Source organism: Pteropus vampyrus, unplaced genomic scaffold, assembly GCF_000151845.1.
Source record: "Pteropus vampyrus isolate Shadow unplaced genomic scaffold, Pvam_2.0 Scaffold1, whole genome shotgun sequence".
In the NCBI taxonomy this organism is placed as follows: Eukaryota; Metazoa; Chordata; class Mammalia; order Chiroptera; family Pteropodidae; genus Pteropus; species Pteropus vampyrus.
In genome coordinates this window covers 14,478,950-14,503,551 of record NW_011888782.1, presented here as the reverse complement: position 1 = coordinate 14,503,551, position 24,602 = coordinate 14,478,950, and the positions used below count along the sequence as shown (strand labels likewise).

Here is a 24,602-nt window from a genome sequence, read left to right as displayed (position 1 = left end):
GAAGGAAGGAAGGAAGGAAGGAAGAAAAAAAGAAAGAGAAAGAAAGGAACAAGGGAAATACAAAACAACCAGAAAACAATGAATAAGATGACATTAGTAAGTCCTTACCTACCAATAATTATTTTAAAGGTAAATGGATTAAATTATCTAACCAAAAGGCATAAAATGGGTGGATGGATTAAAAAACAAGACACAGCTATATCTTGCCTATGAGAGACTCGCTTCAGCTTTAAAGACACACAGGCTCAAATTAAAGAGAAGGATTAAAATATCCCATGCAGAAGGAAACCAAAAGAGGGATAGCTATACTTATATTAGACAAAATAAATTTTAAGCTAAAACCAAACAAGAGATAAAGAAGGTCATTATATAATGATAAAGGGGTCAATTGATAAAAAAGAGATAACTCATAAATATACATGTACCCAATATCAGAGTATTTTTTAAATAAATACTAGCAGACCTGAAAGGAGAAATAGACACAATATAGTAGTGGTATGGAACTTCATTTACCACATTTTCAACAACAGATAGATCATCCAGACAGAAAATCAATAAGGTAACATTGGAATTAAACTATACCTTAAACCAAATGCACCTAACAGACGTATCCAGAACATTTCATCTAACAGCAGCGGAATACACATTTTCTCAAGTGCACACAAAACGTTCTTCAGGATAGATCGTACGATAGGTCATAAAATAAGTCTAAGCAAATTTAAGAAGATTCAAATCATACCGAGCATATTTTTCAACCACAGTGTTATGAAAGTAGAAATCAATAACAGAAGGAAAACTGGAAAATTCACAAATATGTGGAAATTAAATAACACACTTCTGAACAACCAATGTGTCAAAGAAGAAATTAAAAAGGAAATGAAAAAAATGTTTCAAAACAAACAAAAATGGAAACACAACATACCAAAATTAATTGGAAGCAGCAAAAGCAGTTCTAAGAGAGAAGCTTATAGCAATAAACACCTACATTAAGAAAAAGAAAGATCTTAAATAAACAACCTACTTTACATGTCAGGGAATTAGAAAAAGAAAGACAAAATAAGCCCAGAGTTAGTACAGGAAGGGAATAACAAAAAACAGAGTAGAGATAAATGAAATAGGGACCGGAAAGTAATAAAAAAGATCAATGAAACTAAGAAATGGTTTTTGAAAAGCTAAACAAAACTGACAAACATTTAGCTAGACTAACTGAAAAAAAAGAGAAGTCTCAGATAAATAAAATCGTAAATGAAGGAGGGCATTTATAACTGCCAGAATTACAAAGATCATAGGAGACTAATATGAACAATTGCATGCTAATTCACTGGATAACCTAGAAGAAATGGATAAATTGCTAGAAACATACAACCTTCCAAGACTGAATCTTAAATAAATAGAAAATCTGAACAGACCAATTACCAAGAAGAATATTGAATGAGTGATCAAAAACCTTTCAACACAGAAAAGTCCAGGACCACATGATTTCCTGGTGAATCCTATCAAACATTTAAAGAAAAATTAACACTAATCCTTCTTAAATCTTCTAAAATGTTAAAGAGGAGGATATACTCCAAAACTCATTTTACTAAGCTAGAATTACTCTGATAACAAGCCCAATAAGAACCCTACAAAAACAAAAACAAAACAAAACAAAACTACAGGCCAATGTCCCTGACAAATATACACGCAAATATTCTCAATAATATACTAGCAATAAAATTCAATAACACATTAAAATGATAATACACTATTAAGTGGGATTTATCCCTGAGATTTAACTATGTTCAACATACACAATCAATAAATATGTCACAATAGTATAATCATATCATCATCTGAATAGATGCAGAAAAAGCATTTTACAAAATACAACATCCGGTTATGATATAAATAAATTGAGTGTAGAAGGAACATACTTCTACATAATAAAAGCCATGTATGATAAGCCCACAAATGATATCACGCTTAATAGTGAAAAGTTAAAAGTTTTTCCTCTATGATCAGCGGGGTACGCTAACTGCTCCTATTCAACATAGTACTGAAAGTCCTAGCCAGAGTAATTAGGCAAGAAAAAAAATAAAAGTCATCCAAACTGAAGAAAAAGTACAATTGTCTCTATAGATGATACGGAAACTTATATGGAAAAAATCCTAGACTCCATTAAAAATTGTTTGAACTAATATACAATGTCAGCAAAGTTGCAAGACAGAAAATCAATATGCAGAAATCAGTTGCATTTCTATAACTGACAACAAATTATTTGAAAAAGAAATAAGAAAAACGATCCCATTCATAATAGCATTAAAGAGAAAAAATTAATAATAAATTTAACCAAGGAAATAAAAGCTCTGTGAACACTGAAAATGGTAAAACTTTGATTAAAGATATTGAAGAAGACACAAATAAATGAAAAATTATACCTTGTTCACAGCTTGAATTAATTTTGTTAAAATATTCACAGTACCCAAAGTGACTAATAGATTCAGTGCAATTCAATCCTATCAAAATTCCAATGACATTTTTAACGGAAATAGAAAAACAATCTTAAAATTTGTATGGAATCACAAAAGACCTCAGATAGTCAAAGAAATTCTGAGAAAGAAGAACAAAGCTGGAGATCTCATACTTTCTGATTTAAAACTATGTTACAAAGCTATAATATAGTACTGGCATTAAAATACACACATAGACCAATGGAACAGAATCTAAACCTACAAATAAACTCTAGCAGTTACAGTCAAATAGCATTTGACAAGGGAGCCAAGAATACTCATTGGGGAAGGCATAGTCTCTTCAATAAATGATGTTAGGAAAACTGGATAATCACATGCAGAAGAATAAAATTGGAGTCCTATTTCACTCTCAAAAAAAAAAAAATTAACTTGAAATGGATTAGAGACAAACATAAGTCCTAAAACCAGAAATCTTTTAGAAGTAAACATAAGGAAAAAGCTCCTTGACATTGATCTTGGCAATTTGTTTTTTTGATATGACACCAAAATCCCAAGAAACACAAGCAAAAATAAATACATGAGACTACATTTAACAAAAAAATTTTTGCACCACAAAAGAAATAACAAGATGAAAAGCCAAACTGGGAATGGGATAGATGGTATTTGCAAACCATTTATCTAATAAGGGGTTAATATCCAATATATATAAGCAACTCAATATATAAGCAAAAAAAAAAAAAATTAAAAATGGACAAAAGAACTGAACAAAGATTTTTCCAAAGAAGATATAGAAATGACCACCAGGTACATGAAAAAAATGCTTGACTTGACATCACTAATTATCAGAGAAATGCTAATCCAATCTACCATGAGATATCACCTCACACATATTGGAATGGCTATCATCGAAAACACAAGAGATAACAAGTATTAGAAAGGATGTAGAGTAAAGGGAACCCTCATGCACTGTTGGTGCAAAAGTAGTTTGATACAGTCACTATGGAAAATATTATGGAGGTTCCTCATATACCAGAGAAAATGAAAACAGAATCACAAAGAGATACCTGCACTCACACGTTCACTGCAGCATTATTCACAATAGCTAATATAAGGAAACAACTTAATTATCCATCTATGGATGAGTGGATAAAAATGATATGGTACATATACACAATGTAATATTATTCACCCATAAGAAAAAAAGAAATTCTGTCATTTGTGATAACATGAATGGACCCTGAGGACATCATGCTAAGTGAAATAAATCATATGGAGAAAAACAAATACTCTATGACATCACATATATGTGGAATCTTAAAAAGCTAAACTCATAGAAACAGAGAATAGAATGATGGTTGCCAGAGGCTGGGCTGGGTGAAATGGGGAGATGTTGCTCAACAGTTATAAACTTCCAGTTACAAAATGAATAAATTCTGGAGATCTAATGTACAGAATGGTGACTATATTAATAATATATTATATAAGTGAAAGTTGCTCAGAGAGTACATCTTAAATGTTCTCACCACAAAGAATAAATAGTAATTATGCGAAGTGACAGAGGAAATTAAGTCTACTGTCATAATCATTTTGCAATATATAAGTGTATCAAATTATCTCCTCATATACCTTAAACTTACACAAAGCCATATTTCAATTATATGTCAATAAAGCTTGGAGAGAAGAAACCAAATAGCCAAGTACCACTAAAAAAACTCAGTGACAATATTAGCAGCCTTATGATTTCCTTGGAAAGAACAAGGCTTTGAGACCACATAGGTATGGGTTCAAACCCAAGCTTCAACATTGGACTATGTTCGTAAACTTGGGTCATCCCCTGTTTTTTCACACATAAAATGGGAATTATATGTACTTCACAGGATCCTAGCAAGAAATAAATGAGATAATAACTATAAATACACTTAAGTTATTCACTAGCACACAGCAGGTATGCAAATATAATTTCCTCTACCCCTTACATTTTCTTGTATGTTTCCTTGCTTCTTTTGGAATAGAAACAGGTAAGGGACTTGAAGAGAGTTGCATAACACACCAGTGGTAAATGCAAAAACAGGTAAACAACGTGCCTCAGTGCTTAGCAGGTTTCTCCAAGCTAGAATGTTATATCATTGAGAATAATATATATATAATTCTACATTTCAATTTATCCAATAATTTTCTTTAAGGTACAGTGCAAAATAAGATGCAGAAAGCAATTAGATTTGGCTAAGAGTAGGGGTCAAGGCTTCCACCCCTTCTCACTGTATTTTCATCTGGAAGGATGTCAGTGTAACACTCCTGTCCCTTTTCTTAACCTGCCCACTTACTTAATAGTCCACTTCATTAAAAGAATGGGAGGAGTGATGACTTACCTGACTTATGAGTTTGAGAGCAAGAACTAAGCAAGCCTGGCTCCTCTGCTCCCTCCCTTCTCCTTGGGATCTGTCTGCCAGCAGGCAGCACCTTCACTATTTTCTTCTAGGTTTCATGATAAGACAAGCCCTTATCTCTTTGCAGGGATCCATACTTCTCCAGCACCTGCTGTGACTGGATGGATAAATCTAATTTTCACATTCAGCATTAAAAAACTAATTTCCTTATGAACACAAGCAACATTTTTCTATTATAATAATTAAATTGATAGTTTTATTATTTTAATATACTTCTTTGTCTTTTCCAATGGGATTTGAATCTACATGGGGCAAAATTGTACTTAAAATTAGAACCCCTCAATTCATAACAATATAAGGATCTGTTCCTTATAACTTTAAGAACAAATTATTAAAGCCATGAATGAAGATTGTTCATTATTAGATTTCTCCACAGTATATCAAGAAATGAGATATTGATTGAGATCAGCCTGTGGACATATTCCCTTCAGAGAGGCTAGATGAAAGAGTCGGTATTTATTGAAAATTGAAGAAAACTTGTATTCCACACATATCCTTGAGTAAAATAGTACCTGGTCACCTGATAGAGACCCGCAACCTATGACACAAATTAAGGTAAATTTTTCGTTGATTTTTGTTTTTGTCAAGTGCTAGGAAATTAGGAAATTGTATTAGAGCAATGTACCCACCATTTTACTTAAGAGGATGCAGTGGAATCCGTGCAGAAGCACAGGGTAGTACCCACTAGCAGATTATGTAAATCATTTTGTAGAAGCTAATACAAATATTTAACTTTAGAGGATTCTGCTTCAAAAATTTCAAATAATTAACAAATAGGATTAAGATCAACCCTGACAATTTCAATATTGGGTTTTGAATCCCTGCATTCAGCATTAGGATCAGAATAAAAGGGTTGAGAGCGGGGAACAGATGAGCCAAGTTGACATAGCAAACAGAGCAGACATTCACAAATATTTTACAGATATATAAAGGACCATCCATTAGTATTTCTTTTACTGACAACTTTAAAAATCTCAATCATGAGGAAAATAATACTCAGTGTTTGTTAGAGATGTTCTTCCACAGGAGTACATGACTCAAACATTAATTTTAAGAAATGAGAAAGAGCAAGGTTTTCATTACATGGCATCAGTCATCCAAGAGTAATAAACTGTGTTAAAATCAACTGGATTTCTATTCTTTGGAATTAGTTATTTAATGTGCATTCCATAACAGCGGTGTAGGGTATCTTGTCATATCTTTACTTTCACCAGTACAATAGAACAAAATAACTTAAATGTTGGAAGAAAATATTTACTGGCTCATAATTTGGTTTATATGAAAAATATATTTAGAGAAATGCACAGTTAGGATAATTTGAAACCAGAAAACTCCCATAAAAAATAAAGGAGGGAAGTGATGGTGGTATATTTAATTGTTCTCTTATTAAGAATAAAGTATAGAATATAGGTGATCACAAAACTCAAACATGTTAGCTCCCTAAAAAGCCTGCTCTATTTTGAATTATTGTAAATATTTTTCATAACAAGCTCTTGAATATATTACAGTTTGCTCTCATTTCCTTTTGTTCTCTGTTCAAATGTCACCTCATCAGGATGACCACTCTATTTAAAATGCACGCCAGCCCAACCTTCAACCACCATCATCATCTTTTATATATTTAGTATCTCCAACCTATTTCAATTGTTTTTGAACTACTTCTCACTCTGTAAAATATTATATTTCTTTGTTTATTCTCTGCCTTCCACCAGTAGAACATAACCCTAATAAAACTATGGTTCAATGCTATGTCTTCGGCATGTAAAATAATCTTGGTCCACAATAGCCTTTCAACATAAATGTATTGAGAAACTAAGAGAATGAAAAAGATTCCTACCTAAATTATAGGCTATAGTTCTTATGTCACTGGGAAATATTTTGATATGTAGATAAATAATAGTATATAGGCTTCTCTGATCCTTTGATCTTGTTGTAAAACAAATTAAAAAACAAAACAAAACACGTGGACATTATTCTTGGGGTATTAGAATCCTCAGGCAGCACTTGCCTGTCATTACATAATGTACTGATTGAGTTTCCCATCTAGTCTTAGGAAGCAACATCTTCCTTATCACCTTCTGAAGCTGCCCTTGAACGGTGCCTCTGTCCTTCCTGCTTGAGAGCCTTTGAAAGCTTCCTTTTTTGGCTTTGGTTTGCCAAAGGCCCCACTCCATTGTAGTGATCCACGGACACCAAATAACCTATTTACTCATGTATCTAGGATTGATAAAAGCTGAGACTATCAATATTGCCTTAGTCCTTAAGAGTCTGGTTGCCGGAGCCTGGCATGTGCCTCTGCATTCAAAAGAGTATCTTTGGTGGACAACAAGTCATGTCACGAAGCTAGTGATTGAGCTTTAAAAAAAAAATTTTTTCTACATTATTCTGTGTAATAGGCCCTTTCTTCATTAATGAAAATTCTACTGCTAGAATAAACTGTTAGGGTTATGTATTAATCTCTGAGGTGATGTATTTTCAAATTAATTGTGTGCATATACATATTTGATTTACAGAATTAATTTTCCTATTTTTACTAATTTTTCACTTTTTTTTTTTTTTCCAATATCAACTGAAAAAAAAATCTACTCATTTCAAATTTTTTTTCCAAAGAGAACTACTATTGAGGTCATTGATTTACAGGAGAGAATTCCTTCCCTCTAGTCTCAGTCTGGTTCTCTGCCATGGTTGACATGATATTTTTATATTATTCTCATTGTTGACATTATATTTTTATATTATCTCTGATATGCTTGACATTCTCTTGGACATGTGGTCTCTTTTGTGATCACTTAACTTTGATTTATTCTACATATCCTATAATGTGGTGAATCGACTCTGGTAATTAGAATGATAGTCCTAGTAGTCGACCTGATAAGACCTTTTCTTAAGGCCCTGAGAAGCAGGTAACTCATCTAGAAAGAGACATGTTCTGTTTACTTCTTTTTAGAATTGAAAGACAGCAAATAAGAAAGAGGTTCGCTAAGCTTGAGATAGTTCAAGGCCTTATTGGTAATAATTGATAACTATTCAATATCTAGAGCCATTGGAGAGCCTCCAAATTTACATCCAAGAAAACTCAGCTTCTAAAGCTGTACAACCTCCAGTGAGGCCTCAGTGAGGCAATGGAGAATGATGGACAAGGGGGATCCTTGTGAATGACAGACAGAGGTTATATAATAGGTTAAACAAAGAAATTACTCCACTGACAAAGCTAGAATACTATTACTGCCCAAGAGGATTTGACATGTATTAGCAATCAGTGATTTCCATTTGTTTCTCTTTAGTAGTCTCGTGTATCCTGTTGCTTATCATTCTACATTGTGGGAACTCAGACAGATAGTTTGTCTTTTAAAGTTGCTGGTTGCTAAGCCGTGAAGAGACACTGTGTCTGTCTGCGTCTGCTGGAAATGATAGCATCACCAGATATAATTACAAAGTGAGCTTTTGAGGTAGGCTCCCTTGGGGAAAGAATGATTGCATGCCACCCAAAATGTATAAATGGGAAGAATGGTGTTATTGATGTCAGATAGCCAAAAAGGTGAACTATTCTTAATTTTCTCTGCTAGAGGCAAAGATGCTAAATTATTCATCATCCGAGACTCTCTTGCAGCTAAAGGGAAAACCACATGACTCAGTTTTGGCCATTAATATGTAACCGCAAGTTCCTAAGAAAGCTTTTAAAAGGACAGAATCAGCCAGAATGATCCTTCAGCCTTTTGTCCTTTTCTTTTTTCTGGTTAAAATGGAAATATAGTAGCTGGAGCTTTATAAACTCACACATAAATATGTATGAATGAAAGACACTCATAAAGAATGGCAGAGCAGCCTTGACTTTGATGGTATCTCAAAGCATTTGCCCTACACTGTCTGTTTATGACTTCCTTATTAATGAGTTAAACAAACACCTGCAGGGTTAGGCTGTTAGCTGGTTTCTCAGCTCTTCTTTTTAAGCATACAGAGACATATTCCTCAGCCAATGACTTTCTTCTAAATACCTTAAGGTTGGCAAAAAGAGTAACAGCCAATATTTCTAAATCAGAGCTATAGCAATCCCAGGAGATAGACTAAATATTAAAAATTCAGAATAAGGAAGAAATTTTATTCCATCTTGATTCTTTAACACCTAGCAAAGTGTCTGGCACTCAGCAGGTGATAATAATGTTTATTGATTGATATTATTTCTTATCTTTGTCAAGAAACTGTTTTGTAATAACATAATACTTAAAGCATCATTAGGATTTATAGAAGGTTCAGTAACAAATGTGAATTTAATGCATAACAACATTTATTGAATACTTAACATTTATTGAAATTTAATATAATCTAAGCATTATGCTAAATTCTTTGTGTATTTTTTATTAATTCTCATAGCAGTCCCATAATCTAAATTTGTTATTAGAGACACTCAGAGATATTTAAATAACATAGCCAAGGTCACAGAGCCAGGTGGTATCGAAGCCAGGATTCAAAGCCAAGTTTATATCTCTTCAAATCTATACATTTAACCACTATGTATTACTAAAATATTTTAACTCTGCTCCCCTAAAAGAAACATATCCTTTGATCCCTAAAAATCCTTTTTGGCAGAACAGCAAGTACACAGAAAATGTTAGTCTGTGTTAATGGTTATACATTATTAATCAATTATCACTTACTGAATGCTTTATTGTTTAATTCCTCATAGTTGACAAATCAGTTGAATTTTTCATATGCTCACATTGGAATAAGTTAGCTTAATAAAGCAATTCGCTTGGAAAGCTTCATGTTCACTCCAGGTTGCTACTAGGAACCTAGATTATTTGCAACTTTTTTGCTTTAAAATCCTAGAGTTGTTAAAATGTGGCATCACAACCTGCATAGCAGAATATTGATAAGAACGAGGATGCAGGAGGCAATTCAGTAGATACTTAAATGACAAAAAATATATATATAGTGCAAGTTTCACACACCCTGCAGACTGCAGGTTCATATGATAATAAATAATAGTTATCACCAGGACAAAGGAAAAAAATGCTTCGAAATCCAATAGCTCAGTGAGAAATCTGCTAATACAGGTGGTCAAGTTTGTTCCATTTCATTGTCAAAGGGAGGCTATTTATTTGCTTCTGGGTAGTTAAATTACAGAGTCATTTACTGCTGAAAGTTTCCAGTAGGCAGATGTGGATCTAAAGCTCTAGGCTTTAGATTCAAAGTTTGTGAGAAAAGGGGGAATAGTATTTACTCCACAGAAAGCATAATTAATAAGGCTGAAATCTTTCAGCAACTCCAGAAATAAAATGAAATTAAATGAAATAAAATAAAAGTGTCTTTAAATATTCTAGTTGGAATCTACTTATTGTGTATGTAGGACAAAAACTCTAGCTATAATAAACAATTTCTTTAGGAGCTCTTTAAAATATTTTTTCTGTAACCTGTTTAGGTGAAATGTCAGGGACTGGTAGATGTGTGCATGTGTGTACATGTATGTATGTGTGTGTGTGTATATGTGTGTGTGTGTAAGAGAGAATGAGAGAGACAGAGAGAGATTCCTTGTGTACAATGATCAGAAATAGAGTGAAGGTATTCACAATGGCTCCTCGGTAGTTATAAAGTCAATGCCAACTTTCTTTTCCTGTTGTGCAAGACGGCAGTGATTTTTTATCCAGTAAGTACTTTGTGTGTGTAAGTGTGTATGTGTGTATGTGTATATATGTATGTGTGTGTGTGTGTGTACATTCAAAACATTTGAAAGATTATACACACTGTATTCATTATTTCTAAACTGCCACAATCTAGTAATTTCTAAAATTTGTTTTTTAGCAATAGAATAGATCAAATATATTCCAATAACAATTTATAAGCATTTTTATAATAATTTTCTTATCAACAGCTGTTGACTTTCAGTCTAAATTCAAGTTTTATATTTTGTATATACCTAGCAACAATAGCTTATCACTTGTTTTCTAGGTATAAGTCACTACGTAAGTTGCCAAGTAACTTAATTCTTTGCCAAGTAAACTTTAAACCAAGACATGTACATAATTTCCTTATTAATTACAAATATTAACTTCATCAGTCTTAGTTCATGACCAAATTCAAAGCTTCCAGCACAATTCTGATGAAGACTATATTATGCCGCTGAAAGAATTCAAATTCTGATTTATATCACCTTGAAATACTATAAGTCATAAAAGGCAATGAGTCCATCAAAGTAATCTATATGGGATCTGAGCCACAACTAAAGGTTAGCAGATATGGGTAATATTAGCTAGCTAGTAGACAACTGAAGATAAAGAAAACTAAATATCCCACCTCTAGTTAGCCTAGCTTGAAACTGAGAAATGTTATCACAGAATGTTAGTGATCAGCAAAACCCAAATGACCAAATACTTGATGACTTCATCATTACATCATTCAGCCTTTATGAGAATAGTTAAGGATAAGCGTATACATGAATAAAGTATAAATGCATTAGATCAGGATTTCAAGTTCTGCTGGCTTTTTTACAAAACTTTTGAGAATTGAAGATACATTCAAATAGTAATAGTAATCGAAAATAGTAATCAAAAATAAAAACAAATTGCATGTGAACAAATACAAAATGACTATTATTTTAAAGCAAATATGTACCAAACTTCCCTGTTATGAATTACTTTTTAAAATTTTTTTTTTGGAAATAATCATAGATTTACAGAAATTTATAACTATCATATAGAGATCACATATACCCTTCATCTAATTTCCCCCAAGATTACATATAATGTAATTATAGTACAATATCAAAACCAAGAAATTGACATTGGTACAATATGTGTGTATAGTTCTATGTCATTTTATCACACCTGTAGATTATTGTAACTGCCACGGCAATCGGGATACTAAACTATTATAGATGACTTTATTTCCTTGAATATAAAAAAATATGATAATTTCAGATAGGAATTTCCATACTACTTGTTCTACATATCAATGAGAATTGAAAATTATTAATATCTAGGAAGTTATTATCTAGGGAACTCAATAAAAGCCAAAGTGAAATGCCAGCAGTATAAACAGCATACACTTTGGTTAACCTCTTTCCCTGAACAGATCATACAACTTCATCATTTAGCAATCAGCTCTCCCTAACATGAGAGTAAACAATTTTTTTAGCAGTATGTATCAAAGACAACTTGCTCCAAACCGTACTGCTCTAACACTCTTAATGGTGAAAATCCTAGACACACACACATACAGCCTTTTTTAGGCAACACAAAATCCTTCACAAGTGCCCTTAAATCACTAATGAGGTCACTGTAACAAAAGAACACATCAGTAAATATACGCAAAGAAACAATGAAATAAATCAGCCAGATTTTTCTAAGCCAAATCTATTGTGAGGTTTCTTACTTTTCCCTAACAGATAAATATAATCCAAATTATTGCAAACTCCTATTCTGATTTCAGCTCACAGCAACAGAGAAATATATGATCACAAAACAAACAGAATCTGAATACCACTCTTACCTTGGCCATCTGTGCCTGCACTCCATTTGCCTTGAGAGATGCTACTGCTTTCTGTGCAGCTGCGGGACTATCGAAATCCACAAAACCGTAACCTGTGAAAACACGAAACCCCTCGTTAGCTCTCACAACAGCTGTGTCTCTATGATATCGATAGAATGTCTATTTGTTGTCAAACTTGCATTCATGTCCCTGGTCTAACATAAAGTCTCTCAATCTATGGTCCTTACTATGTCCAGAAAAAATACCAAAATATCATTAAACATAAAACAGTTAAGTCCTATTTTCTAGTGATTGCTTTAGAAGTTGGTTGTACAACCAGCAACCTGATTTAGACTAATTTGGTAAGGTAATAGATTATTTAACCATATTGCACTTTCTTCATTGGATTTGCTGCATGATTGAGGAACACAAAATTCTGAAAAATATTTTTAAAAGTTTTTAAAGTTAATTTTTAAAGTTAATATTAATAAGAGCCATGATAGAACTTGCATAAAAATATCACCAGCAACCTCAGCAGTACCTGGCACACAGTAGGCATTCAATAAATATATGTTAACTGTGTGAATACATAAAGGTTGTAACGGAAAGTTAGGGTTTGAACCTAGTTCCAGTTGATCCCTAAGCCAATACTAATTCATTACAGAACGTTATCTCTCTCCGTAACATCTAAAAACACTATTTTGACTCTAAAGTGATCTGTGATAAGTGAATAAAGTGAATAATGAGATAAATATTCAAGTTTCTTTTAAAAATAAAGCACACATTTTAAAATAAGTAAATACTTTTAAAATACCCATGCCACTTGTTACCTGAGTATAATCTGAAAAGGGCACAACAGTTGTCTATACCGTTCACCAATTATGTGTGTGTGTGCGTGTGTGTGTATGTGTATGTATACAGAGTGACACCGAAGAAATAGTCATTAAAAAAGAATAAATGAAAAAGGGATTTTGCACGCTCATAAAATAGCTGATATGAGTTCAGTGCTTAACTAACAGTGATGTGAGCTGCCAAGAACATTTAAAATGCTCAAGAATGAGTATGAGGGCAGCTTTGTTTGGCACATCTAAAAAGGCCACCATATGTATCCTACTCCTCTTTTCATCTGTTAGGCAGGAATTAGCTCTGTATTCTAATACTTCTCTCATTTAGAAGTTTGGAGGTGAGCTATTAAGGCAAATTTACTAACCATGAACTGTAATTCCCACCCCTCACCCAAATAACTGAAGAAATGTGCAAGAGAATTTAATTACCAAGTTGTTTCTTTTAACTGTTTAATTTTCTCTCCTCGAATCTCGCCTTCTTTTTTTTTTTTTTCCCTCCCAGCATGTTATCCTGAAATGAACTTGTTAGCTAGCAGTGTACATAAAATGCTCTTGAAAAGCTGGGCAGAGTAGTCGTGAAGTTTGTATTTCTAATCCAAAAGGGAGACTGTTCTGTAAGTACTGCTAATTCTTCTCTTCCTACAAAATTCAAACTATGTGAGTGATATAAGTATTACTACCCACTGAGTAAGATAGAAAAAAAAGGCAGAAAGAAAAAGAGGAAAAAGAACAAAATAAGTTAAATATTAGAGTTAAAGGAAGTGGAAAGTAAAATTAAAATGTAGACATTATCTCCTCTGTCCCAGATACTATGCTGGGTGGTTGACCAAAGTACATAATTTTATGTACTATGGTCCTCATGCACATTCATGGGTATAAATGAAGAAACTGAGGCTCAGGCAAGGTGATAAGGAATCACAAGCTGCTTAATTGGCAGATTCAGGATTTGAGGCCATCTACATATACAGTTCCCAAATACATCACATGATGAACTGCTTTGTAACCTCACTTTGTGAACCATTTCTAGTAGCCCCTGAAACTCATGATGGAGAGAATGAAATTCTTAAAAATTCCTTGGATTTTGAAGTTAGGGCACAGAATAAAACAATTCCACTAAAGGATTCAGTCCAGCCCATTCAGTCAGTACATTATTAATGGTGTGGTTGAGTTCTCAGTAGAACTGGCTAAGTGAGGTATGGCAAGGCACCCCTTTGCACCTTATGCTTTGGTCAATCTTCCTCATCCATTTCCATGCTTATTCTTTTATTCAATAATGAAATTAATTTCAGCCACTTTGCCAGGCACAGGGTACATAGTAGTGAATAAAATAGTACCAGTTCCCATCTTATGCAGCTTATCGTTGAGTTGGGAGATGGACACTAAACAAATAACCATATAAATGAATCTCTAATTACAAAATAGCATGTCTCCTTTGAAAGAAAGCAAGAGCATATAATATAGAATCTAACTATTGGTTATTTATTATTGAAAGCTTTAAGGAAACAGTGGCATGAAGGGATCTGCATTTCTTACACCATCACTCCAGCTGGCTTCTGCTGAAGAGTAAATGGTTGTGGAGAAGGTGGGCAGCAAGAATGGAACCGGAAAGGTGACTTAGGGACAAACGAAATGAATGGGATGAAAGAGATGATCTGAATTATATTTTGGAGATATAATTAATAGGACTCAGTAATGAATTGACTGGATTGGGAGTAAGGGAGATATGGAGGACGTGGATTACTACTGTTCTTTCTTGGCATAAGCCACTGGGTGGGCGGAGATGTAATTTACTGAAATGAGGCGACTGAAGAAGGATCAAACAGGGGAGATGGGAAACTTAAAATATTGGTTTGAGACATGTTGAGCCAGAAATGCCTACGAGACTTCTAAGTAAAAATGGCATGTAGCAGTTTGGAGTGTTTAGACTGGTGCACAAACAAGAAATAAGATTGGAAATATAAATTGGGAAGTCAACAGCATAAAGATATTTACAAAGATGGAAATAGACAAAAAAAAAAAAATGGCTAGTGTTAATAGAAACAAAGGGCCCAGCTTGGGGAGCTTGAACAGCTTCAGCATTTAGGTGTCAGATAAGAAAATAAGATTGCACAGGAGGTAAAGGGAGAATCAATGAGAAAAAGGAAACAAAATGGGAATAGGATGTCTCATAGCTAAGGTGAGGAAGTGTCTGAGGAGAGAGAAATCAACTGTATCGAATGCTACTGAGAGCATGAACTCATGGGAACTTGGAAATGCCCAGTGTGTTTAGGAGAGTGGATGTCATTATTGTGATTTGCTTCAGGCAAGTGGTGGGAATAAAGTCTGCCTGTGTAGTTGAAGAGTGAGAAAGGTGAGGAGGCAGACAGAGTGCTTAGAGGCCTCTTTGCCGTTATCTTGGCTGGGATGGAGAACTAATAGGCAGCTTTAGCTAAAGTGGGGGATGTGAGGTCTAATGAGTTGTTTTTGTTTGTTTGTAGACGATACTATGGTTTTTAACCATGGCTGCACACTAGAATCACTTTGGGAGCTAAAAATAATATCAATGTCCAGAACTCACCCCCAATACAATTAAATCAATATTTGGGGGAATGTGGCTCAAGTGTTTACACACACACACATGCGTGCGCGCGCACATACACGTGTGTGTGTATATTCCCAGCTGATTTCAGTGTGAAGCCAGGGTAGAGAAGTACTATTTATTCAAATTATTCAACAAATACTTATTTGTTGCACCTTCTAAGGGACTGTTTTTGGCATTTGTGAATGTTGATAAGAAAGTTCAAGCAAAAAGCATGAGATTAAAGCTTCAAGAGGGCAAGGGGATAATTTATACAATAATATTCCTGAGGTGAAGGGGTGAGGGGATCTAGAACATATATGAAGTCTACCTTTTGCTAAAAGAGAGACCCTTCCCTTCAATGTAACTGGATTTTTTTTTAAAAAAAGAACACCCTTAGTTACCAGGTATTATTTCTTTGTCTGTTCCCCATTATTGGGACTATGCATAACACATAGCCTGTGCTTAGTAAATATTTGTGAAAATTAATTGAGAGCCTGTTTAAAAGATGCTAACTTACTTCATGGGACCACAGTGGAAATTAACTGATAAGAATGTCTGTTAATACACTTTGACTGTATAGAACTACATAAATGCCAGGCAGTCACGGTGCTGGTTCAGGCATGCTGTCACCCAGAAAGCAGCCTTGGATTTCATGATTCCTAGCCTCTTATTACTCCTGTGAGGCTTCTTCTCCCTGGGCTCCTCCCTCTCCGTCCCCCTCACCAAATGTTACACAGGATATTACAAAATTATTATGCTGATCTCCAGGGCTAAACTCCAATCCAAACAGAAGAAATATCTGTGAGGCATGAAATACCCTCAGTTTTCTCTGAATTGGGGAGGTAAAGGGTGAACTTGGAGAAGTGTATTTCTATGGAGTCATCTTGCCAGCAAGGAAAGAAAATGGCCCCTTCGTACAAAATATCTTCACATTAACAGGGGAGCTAAAACCAGGTAAAACAGTTATAAATAAATAATAAGCCACCAGAACTGAAATAGTTCACCGACTTCTGTGTTTTTCATACACACTCACTTTAATTAAAATGGAAGTTCAGAGGCAAAAATGTCTCAAGCAACGCTGAAAAACACTCTGATTCTAGAAATAAACATTGCATTCCTGAGTTTTATGTGACAGCAGATACTACATCACATTCTGAAGAAAAAATGAAATACAAAGCAGCCCCTAAAGAATAATGATGCATTTACTAAGGAAGAAAGGAACTTCGTTTTGGTTTCAATTTGCTTTCCTTAATGACAAATAATCAAGTCTGGGAACAGAAACCTCTGTAGCTACATCTGGTGAGGGGCAGGGTAGGGAGATTAGTTCAGCTCCAGCTAATAGTGCTTTATGGTGACTGGTAAAATCCTCGATAAAACACCCGTGACTGGTAACCATCAGAAGAAACTGCAGCCCAAGTGGCTGGAAGCCCACTGGTCTAACTCCCTCAATTACATAATTAAGCTTGGCAGCAGGTTCAAATGAATTAAAACTGAATAATGTCACTGTTTCTCCACATACCCTATCCTTGTTTTTCTTCCTTATCAGGGGGAGAAGGCCAGCAGTTCTGCAATTAGCGAGAAGCAGAGCAGTGAGAAAGAACCAACTCCACGCTAATTAGGTCATTCGCCAAATACACTCAATCCATTGGCAGATATAATCGATGTTTTCCTGAAATGCTTTACACTTTGTGTGTTAATTTAAAGTTTTATTATTTTTGTTGCACTACAAGATTGACAATTTTATAGAAACAATATATTTATATATGTATTTACATATATATATATATATATATAAACATATAAATTGTGACATAATTCTACAAATAATAGTATTGCCCAGAGGATTTTTTTAGTGCATTTGTAGGCAGCTTCTCTGTGACCTTTGCCCTTCAACTGGACTAACGTATCACAATTCATATGAATTTCGTTAAATGATTCTTTACCATCTTTAAGAGCTTGTTTCATACTTCAGCGTTGCTACTGGCTCCTTAAATTCCCTGTTGAACTGCTTACGTATTTACTAACATTGAGATTGTTCTTATATGGGGGGAAATGATAAAACCAGAGCTCCAGCTTCAGATCTGTGGTTGTACCCAGGCATCTGAGGGAGACTTGCACTCAGAGTGTAACTGCACGTTAAATTTCACAGTATCCGCATGGTTCTTCCTCTTCAGAATGACTGCCACAGAAGCCCACTTCACACACAAAGGGCTTGATGTAGCACCCGAGTTCTTGGAAAGACGATCCAGATGAGTCAAATGCAATTTCTAAACAGAGTACGAGAATGCTTTGTCTAGGAATTATACTTTCAACTGAAATTCTACTCAAATTTAACAGGTGGGATATGTTTCAGAATTGCCCTTCCATAAATTCCTCTGCCTTTTATTTAGGCTTTACGATGTTCTGTGGCTGTTGTCTGGGCTCAGAGCAAGAAAACTGAGATGCAGGGAGGTTAAGGTGGCTGCAGGCAGAGAGGAGTGGTTTGCAGGCTTCCGGAAAGTTCGATGGAGTCTAGGCTGCCTCTGTGACTTTGTATTTCTGCTGGATTTCTCTCGCATCCGTAATCTGTTGAGTTATTGCTGAAAGTCTTCTCTTATTATTGGATTTCCTAGTTCTCTGCATTGTGTGATCAAAGAAGGTAGTAGAAGGACAGCATTGATAAATTATTTGCTACTTTTATACTTATAAAATCAAACTAACACAAAAACTCAGTCATTTCTTCATCATCTTTTTTTTGCACCCATTTCCTGTGAGTGATCTTTATAATGGAGCAAGGATACAACAGAAGAACCAATGCAATAGCAACGTAGCCTAACCTAGATGTGTGAAAAGTAAAGGCAAAAGACAGATCTTGCTAGAATGCAAAAGTCTGAGACAATAGTGCTAATTTTGATGAGGAAAAAACTCTAAACTACTAAAATCTGAAATAATCTATGCTTTGAAACGTCTTTAGAAAATAGGATGGAACTGTCATACAGAAAAGGACATCATATGTACTTCCCATGCAAAGGACTACAGCCTTTAGACTCTTAATAGAGGCAAATAAGATGGGTAACAATGTCCATTATTTAGTATCCATTATAATGCTTCAGTATATTCCCCTAATGTTTGAGCTTAATTACTTAAACATTCAGATATTCTAGTGCCAGAAACACTAAATTGAGATATCAATTTTTGGAATAGGATTTATCTGTTATAAGGGACACTTTTGAACCATAATGTGACTTTCCCATTATTATTATTTAATTTACTACACATTTATACCATGTGCAAGAAAGATAGCATGCTAAAGGTCACAAGAAAAACCAAAGTACTCTAACATGGCTCAGGGAGTTTATAGTCTAGTGGGGTAGATAAAGAATTTAATCACAGTGGAGGGTGTACTTACACATAGGGGTTAAGTTAGGTAAGCATATGCAAAATGGCATATTTGTATTCAGTTTAGTATTCATGGTTTGGTGGGTATGGTTCTGCTCATCAGAGTAAATACATGCATCAGGTCCCCTTTCAATGAGTGACATGATGGTAAAATTATCCACATTCTAAATTTACTTGTAACTATTATTCCAACTTCTGTTTGTCAGTGTTTGTACACAGTAGAAATGAATTAAGTTAAATATAAGGTATTGAGAGGAATCAGTACCACATAAAAGGTGAAAAGAAAGTGCTAGTGTACTAAAATGGCACATACTTCTCTCAGGTCAGGGAAAACTCAGTATATTTTGTGCATAAATGACAAAAGTGCAGACCGGGGAAAATAAATTAGGTAATAAATGGCATTTCCCGGCAGAATAAAACAATTACAAAGACAGACAAATTTAGGAAGCAACATACTTAGTAGTATGCCATTTGAAAATGGGACACTTTCTCATTCCATTTATGTTGCACAAAAAGTCTTATTAAACCAAACACAAATTCAAATCCCAAAACTCACTTCCTTCCTCACCCTGCTCAATTGATTTTTAAATGAGAGAAATTGCTTCTTTGTACTGAATAAAGTCAAAATTAGGATAAGGATCATTATTTATTGGCTTAGAGAGATCACTATGCTTTATTGAGATTAAAGAAACTCACTGATTTGCCAAGGTCTTAGACTAGACTAACCTTTATTTTATTATAATATTATAGAGATTAAGGTAGCATTCTGCTTGGCTGTAAATGGGCAGATTAACCTCTGTGAATCATCTTGTCAAACTACTTTTCTAGCAGGAAGTGTTCAAGGATACAGATGAAAAATGTGTCTTGTATGAATCATTGGTCCTATGTGTCTCTGCCATCAAAAAGTGCAGGAGGTACAAGTATGCAGTGCAGTGTGACTGCAGAAGATAGCCAGGGTATTGATTACAAAACAATTCCACTGAGTTTGTAATTACAATGGAAGCAAGCTGTAACTGAATACTCCATTTGTCTGCAATCCCAGTGCATAGTAGGGTAGGCAAAACTAACTATGATTTCATTCCTGAGGGCCCATCCTACCCTTCCTCTCCTTGTTCTGGTTTTACGGACAGCTAGAACTATAGTTTATTCCTCCATCAAAAGAGCAGATATGATGGCCTCCATTGTGTGAGGATCAATGGGAGGACAAGACCCCCATTTGTACTCCCCCCCACCAGGTACTTTAATCCACATTCATACACAAAGGCTTCAGCCGATGGCCAGGGAAGCAGGTTTGTAGTCTTACATATCCTTCTACAGCAGAGACACCCCCATTCACCAGCCATTCATCTTTACAGGATGGACGTTGTAACAGAACTGGGCAACCACTCAGAGGGATACATTAAAAAAGTAGCTCAGTGCAAAGAAGGTGGAAGAGAAAGTGAATCCTATGTACAGGTCAATCCTTTTAAGAAGCATGCATTACCTGTAAGCCTCTGTTTTTGTCATATGTGATATTCCCTCTACTATCTTGTTACTTTATTTAAATTGCTATACAAGGCCCTGCTTCCCTTTCAACACAATTATTTTCCTGGAAAAGGGCTCCATCGTGATTTTCTGTTTAACTAAAGCCATATATATGACTAACGTTGACCCATATTTTACTAGACACAGTCTTCAATCATGTCTATAGGCCTTATTTCAGATATTTTAAATAAATATCCACAAATATTGACCCTATCGCTATGAGGAACAGTGACTTTTATGTCCTCTTGGACCTCAAATTACTTCTCTCCATCCCACCTCGTATACAAAATACAATCCGAGTTTTGTATTAGAATTAAAAAAAAAATAAATGTAGAGTGCACATATGGGCAATTGAGAGTAACAGATACATGTTGTTAAAAAAAATAAAAATCAAGCCAAACGAAATAGTATCCGGTGAAATGTAAGTCCATTTCTACCTAGATCTTATTGCTCTTGTCCGCTTTCCTAAGAAACTGTCCTAACTGTCCTATGATTCCTTCTGACGTTCTAACTTGAAAGAGTAACTAGAACTAATTTTTGATCTCTTGCTATTGTATTTACTACTGGAATTTAGGGATTTATGGAATAATAAAAATAAGTCCTACTATTTGAAATCTTGAAAAACATTTGTAGTTAAGATTTTGTAAATAGTTCCCCAATTATCCATTTTACCCTAAAAATAACTAGAAGTGTTGTTTTCTTCTATTTTTAAAAGTTACACAAATTTATTGAAGACATTTCAGTCAACATAGAGAAAAAGTAGCCATAATGACATCACTCAAAGATAAACTATTTATTTACTTTTGTCTCTATTTTTAACCAAATGATATCAGATTATGCACACAGTTTAATAATCTGCCTTTTCTCCACATGACATATGTGGCTACTTGTTCCTGGTCAATAAATATGAATCTCTATAATCTTGTCAATTTATTATTTTCAGCTTCTCAATTGCCCAAGTCTTTCTTAAAGATTTCTGAGATCTACATTATGCCTTTGCAAATGATTCCTAACTTGCAAAACTGATTTTACTCCAACTCTTTGAAAGATTTTAAAAAATAATAAAATATAGATAGACAATAAGTCTAAAGCTTCCTAAACATTACAGTGATTTTCCTAAATGTTTTGTTTCCTTCAAAGATGTTTCAAAGAAGAACCATTATGAATTGCAAACCAAAGATATCAGAACTTAGTTAAATTGAATTAAAACAATACTCTTCTTAAATACAGGGGGATTGAAGCCCATTTTCCTTCTCATTGCAATTAAGCTGGATTCATCTCAAAGGAATTTTGGAACTATATCAGGACTTTCTGAAACAAAATTTTATATCTGTGATTCAGAAAGGATACCAAGAGTTTGAACAGTCATGTCATTATACTGATGATTACACATATTTATGTTGAAAGTGGAATTTTTTTCAACAATCAAAGACATGTTTCCCCAAGGAAATTTTACTCTAATTTGTAAGTTGGTGTGTACAAACTCTTGTCCCTTTACTATCTGGGGATCCATGACTTACAGCTGAGGTCTTCGTTCTTATAGGTAGGGCTTGCCTGAAGAATCCTAACTGTCTAAAAAGAACAGGAATTCCTGATCCTGGGACATGCTGGTTGAGATGCAGTTTAGAGAACTATGACAGGATGTTTAAACACAATTGTCCTCACTAGGGTCAAGACCTCAATCACTAGGGAAATGGCTTTGCAAGCAGAGACCAGAGGGGCCTCGCCTGTGAGGGTTTTTACTTTGCCACTATATGTGTGGTCTGTGGGCTAGCAGTGACAGAATTACTTGGGAGTTTGTTAGAAATGCAGACTCTTGGGCCCACCCCAGATTCACTGAGTCAGTCTCTACATTTTGCCAAGATCTCCAGGTGACGGTATGCACATTGGAGACAGAGACACCCTGGTCTGTAACAAGCCACTCAGCAAGTCAGGACTGGGCCTACTGTTCTCATAAAATTGCAGAGAAAATTGGGATCTTATATATCATCTCACCCAATCTCTATCTGATCTTACATTTTCCTTCGGTCTCTTTGCCAAATGCTTCTGCAGGCTCCACATAGACAATGCTAATGTTAGGGAATACACAATCTCCCAAGGCAGCTCACACTGGAGAAGTGTATTTAATAGAAAACTCTTTGATGTAGTTGAAGGACAAAGATGTTGGCAACATACAGTCTGGGTTCAAATCCTAGCTCCTCTATTCAATAGCAATGAGTCCAAAGGCACAGAACACTCAACCAAAATTAAGGGTAATAATAATATTACCTTAATTATATGTTGGCTCTGGGCATTGAATGAACTTAAATGCCTTTAAAACACCTGGCCTAGTGCCTAAGGCATCCTCTCTTTCCAACTCCCTCACCTTCTTAGACTATGCTGAATTTTGGCGCCCTGATTTATTCCGTATGACTTAAGCACATTCTAACAGACAAGGCAGACAAGAGTAATCCCTTCTCCACATAACAAATCTTTATACTTTAAAAGACAGCGGTCCTCCCCTGCTTATATTTGCAAAATGAATATTTGAAAATACAGAATTGGGGCTAGTTTTACATAATAGCCAATTTCAGAACAAGTACATGTCCTCCTTCTCTCTCTTTTATGTTTGTCCTTCAGAGATATGCCTAATTCTGTTTAGTTACACCGTTCGAATTGGCCCAACGTTAATATATCCCCTTAAAAAAGTAATGTCCATTTGAGGAAGCAGGTAACCAATATGAAGAGTGATTATACAATAAATGCATTATGCAAATTCCAGTGAACATTTTACACACACTGAATAAAGAATCAAATTAAAGTCTCATAACCCTTGGAAAATTAGAGTTAGCAAGCACAGAGCTTGATTTGCCCTTGAACACAAAAACTGCTAAGAGCAGACATTCCCCCATCATTTCCACAAAACTGAGCCATTTCTGAAGGTTTCAGATTAAAATAAGAAATCCCCTAGGAGTCATAAAGATCAGCTATTTTTACAGGGATAATTTGGAGTCTCAATTTTAAAGTGTTATGAGTTGGAAGGAATTGGTGAACTTCTGTGTCATATTTTGAAAAGCTAATATTCCAAGTAATCAGCCAGTTGAGAACACTAAAAATTGCATAGGGAGAAGGTATGAGGGAAGGGTGAGGTGGGGGAGGCTTCTTAAGAGTAAGCACAGGAACTGATTTACAGAGCTTTTCCCAAGAACAATCCGAGAGAAGCAGTTATGCAATAGACCACTATGCTCCTTTGGATTTCCTTCACTAGATATTATAATGGGACATAATAGCCACCTTCTTATTAAAGTGTTGTGTCCACCTCTTTATGGCTAGCCAACAACTGATTCCACTACAGAGAAATACTGGTCCATTAAGATGGATAATGTAGAGAGGCTGTCCAGCATTTACCTATTGGAGAAAAGAGAAGCCATCACAAGCATTTCATTAAGTTAATAAGCAAGTACAGATGTGAAGAAGGTAGGTCAAAAACCCATTCTGCCCTCAGTTTCTACACATGGAGCCAGGATGTGGGCTTCAGTGCCAAGAACAGTACATTCATTCATCAACCTCTGGAAATCAATTTTGTTTCCTGCTCATCCTTTTGGGGAATCAGGCAGGTTGTAAATATGAAAATAGTGTTATTGATTTAACAAATGCTCAGGGAGGTTCTTTTTTTGAGTTCTGAGCTAAGTGCTATGAAGGGAGAAAAAGACAAACAGGACATAGATTCTCTCATACGGGAATATGCAAACTCAATGGAGAAACAGCCAGTATAAGACCATGACTCTCATTAAAGGCTGTGCAAGGTATGCTTGTCACAAGTACAAAAATCTGTAGCACATAGCTTAATAATGGGAGATAGAGCTTATTTTTGATTAGGGTAGAGACAGTGCATATGATGGATTTTAGCTTTTAAAAATATCTGTCCCCTTATTTTATAATATTTCAAAGAATT

General features: G+C 34.9%; 1 protein-coding gene across 16 annotated transcripts in view; it reads right to left on the bottom strand.

Annotated features, from left to right (window-relative positions):
* The window catches only part of RBMS3 (RNA binding motif single stranded interacting protein 3), a 653,502-nt gene that overhangs the window by 355,617 nt on the left and 273,283 nt on the right, over positions 1–24,602 (bottom strand). For all 16 annotated transcript variants that reach the window (XM_023533089.1, XM_023533290.1, XM_011360463.2 and 13 more), the window contains one exon: positions 12,383–12,474. In XM_023533089.1, the coding sequence (XP_023388857.1) occupies positions 12,383–12,474 (92 nt within the window). The remainder of the gene's footprint in view (positions 1–12,382; positions 12,475–24,602) is intronic.